This window comes from Marmota marmota, unplaced genomic scaffold (assembly GCF_001458135.2).
Source record: "Marmota marmota marmota unplaced genomic scaffold, marMar, whole genome shotgun sequence".
In the NCBI taxonomy this organism is placed as follows: domain Eukaryota; kingdom Metazoa; phylum Chordata; class Mammalia; order Rodentia; family Sciuridae; genus Marmota; species Marmota marmota.
In genome coordinates this window covers 1-2093 of record NW_026000163.1, presented here as the reverse complement: position 1 = coordinate 2093, position 2093 = coordinate 1, and the positions used below count along the sequence as shown (strand labels likewise).

The window sequence follows — 2093 nt, the reverse complement described above, 5'->3', positions numbered from 1 at the left end:
ACTTGGATTCCCTGCCAAATGCGTATCTGGCAGCTCCGGGAGGTGGTAGTCCCGTCCAGCCTCCCTAGGGAAACCTGCCCCGAGGATCCCTTCTGCCTACACTCCCAGGGAACCACCACGGGTTCCAGAAGAACCAAAATCACGTCCGGGCAGTCTCTCTAAGCTCTGTCCCAATAATTCCTGCGTCTTGGGCCACCCCGCCAGCAGGGTGCAGAGTCGGACTGCGCTGCACCCCCCACTCACGGCTTCCACCCTAAATCGCAGAGTTGGAAGCAGGCTCCGCCCTCTCCCCCGCCCTCAGAGCCTTTGGCCCGCCCTTCCGTTCCTGGGACGCGACCTGCTCCCTGTCATTCCGGTTCAGTTTTAGGATTCTTTGCGCTTGATAAAAGGTCCCGGGAGAAGGCGGAGAATCCAGATTACTCGCCTCAGTTCCCCAAACACTGAGAAGGAATTCCCAGTACCCGTGGCTGGGAATTGTCAATCCACAATCCCGACCCAGGACGCGCCAATGAGGAGTCGGGTCCGCCCTGCGCTCAGCTGCTCCGCTCGCGGGCAGCCAAGTTGGTTGCAACAAACCACAACTCCAGCAACTTTCTCCGAGTTTGGAAACCGACTTCCAGGCCGCCTTGCAGCGTTGGGCAACGCACAGCTGAGCCGACTCTGGCCCCTAGAAAGCCCCCTAAACATCCACCAGCCTCTCGGGGCGGGTGCGTGCGATCCTTGGGAGTGTACGTGCACGCAGAGCTAGCAGCCCCCAGCCCCAGGGACCCAGACGAGTTTCTGGGTGCAGGGAGCGTCTCCGGGCCTGGAGAGCAATTAAGTCTTAAAGAAGCAGGCGACGAGGCGGGAGGGCAGGGCAGGGGGCACGCGCCCACTTACCATTCCCGAGCAGAGACTGATGACCGCCGCGTGCTCGGGCTTGGTATTGACATGGCCTTTGTAGAAACAGTGCTTGAGTTCTGATTCCTCTTCGGAATAAAACTGGGTCTGGTTCACCCCGGGCGCCCCGAGGAGGGTGACAGTGAACTGTGGAGCGATAAATCCGGCATGGGCGGTGAGATTAAATAGAAACTGCTGGCCGAAGGCGGAGAGGCGGTAATGCGCCTGGGAGGAGGTAGAAGAGGAAGAGGAGGAGGCGAAGGCAGGCCAGGGGTCAGAGGCAGAGTTAATGCTCCGTCGCCTTCTTTTGAAGTGCACGTTCGCTGGAAAGGGTTCTCCGAGAGCGTTCACTCGGATGGGAGAGGCGATTTCGTATTCGCTCAGGGTCTCTAATAATTTCACTGCAGAGAGAAGCAGAGGTATATGAGCCAATAGTTCATTTCCCGGCAAGTTTTCATTTTAAAACGAAGATGGGGACTTTGTCCGGACTTATTTTCTAGACCATTTGACTCGACCCTTTCACCCTTTATCATTGGACAAATATTTGCTGAGCACCTACTATGTAACAGTAACAGTCAAGAGCAATGCTGGGCGCAGAGGATACAACCACTGGAAGTCAGACAATGAACGAGTCAAGATACATAAGATAATTTCAGATCTTTGATGAATGCCTTGAATAAAATAAAACGTGCGCTATCTGGTGGCCCCAGTTACTTAGTAACTTTAATTTGAGGCGTGGGTTAGGGAAGGTGAAAGATCAGGCTAGAAGCAAGGGTGGGGGGGAGTAACTAAATTAAAGTGTGTCCCTAACAATTGGCTGGGGGATGACCCAAAGAAGGAGAGGTTCCAAAGCGGGAGGTAATTCTTTCTAGGAAAAGGAGAGGCCTCCGCTGCGGGGTGCCCCTGCCCGGGAGCGAGTTCAGGGAGGCAGCGACCGGGCCAGAGGGGGTCCCAGGGGCCAGAGCCTCGTTTACCTTGCCTCGGGTGCAGCCTGTCCTTGCGCACGGCCGCCGCGGCGTCTGGGCTCCCCATCTCGGCCAGGTCCCGCACCAGGAGCGTTAGCAGTGTGGCCCAGGATACAAACTGCATGGTGCTCCCCACCCTCCCCCCTGCCCCCACCCCCTCCCTCCTGCCCGCCTAGGCTGCGGCGGCGACGCGAGGCAGCAGCCGTGGAGAGCGCGCGGAGCCCGGCGCGGCCGCCAACTTTTGACTTT

At 57.8% G+C, this 2093-nt stretch overlaps 1 protein-coding gene across 1 annotated transcript; it reads right to left on the bottom strand.

The window, feature by feature from the left end:
- Window positions 1-238: 238 nt before the first annotated feature.
- Window positions 239-2093, bottom strand: LOC107135261 (A disintegrin and metalloproteinase with thrombospondin motifs 9-like). Its single transcript, XM_015477159.2, has 2 exons — window positions 1854-2093; window positions 239-1280 (listed from the first exon to the last, which is right to left on the bottom strand). The coding sequence occupies exons 1-2, from the start codon at window positions 1966-1968 to the stop codon at window positions 817-819; spliced, it is 579 nt and encodes a 192-aa protein (XP_015332645.1). The 5' UTR covers window positions 1969-2093; the 3' UTR covers window positions 239-816.

Bases quoted from the DNA above. Each gene is read 5' to 3' on its own strand.
- LOC107135261 (XM_015477159.2), bottom strand. From the start codon at position 1,968: ATGCAGTTTGTATCCTGGGCCACACTGCTAACGCTCCTGGTGCGGGAC. The intron at 1,281-1,853 runs GTAAACGAGGCT...TTCTCTCTGCAG, and splicing joins CAGGCTGCACCCGAGGCAAG to TGAAATTATTAGAGACCCTG.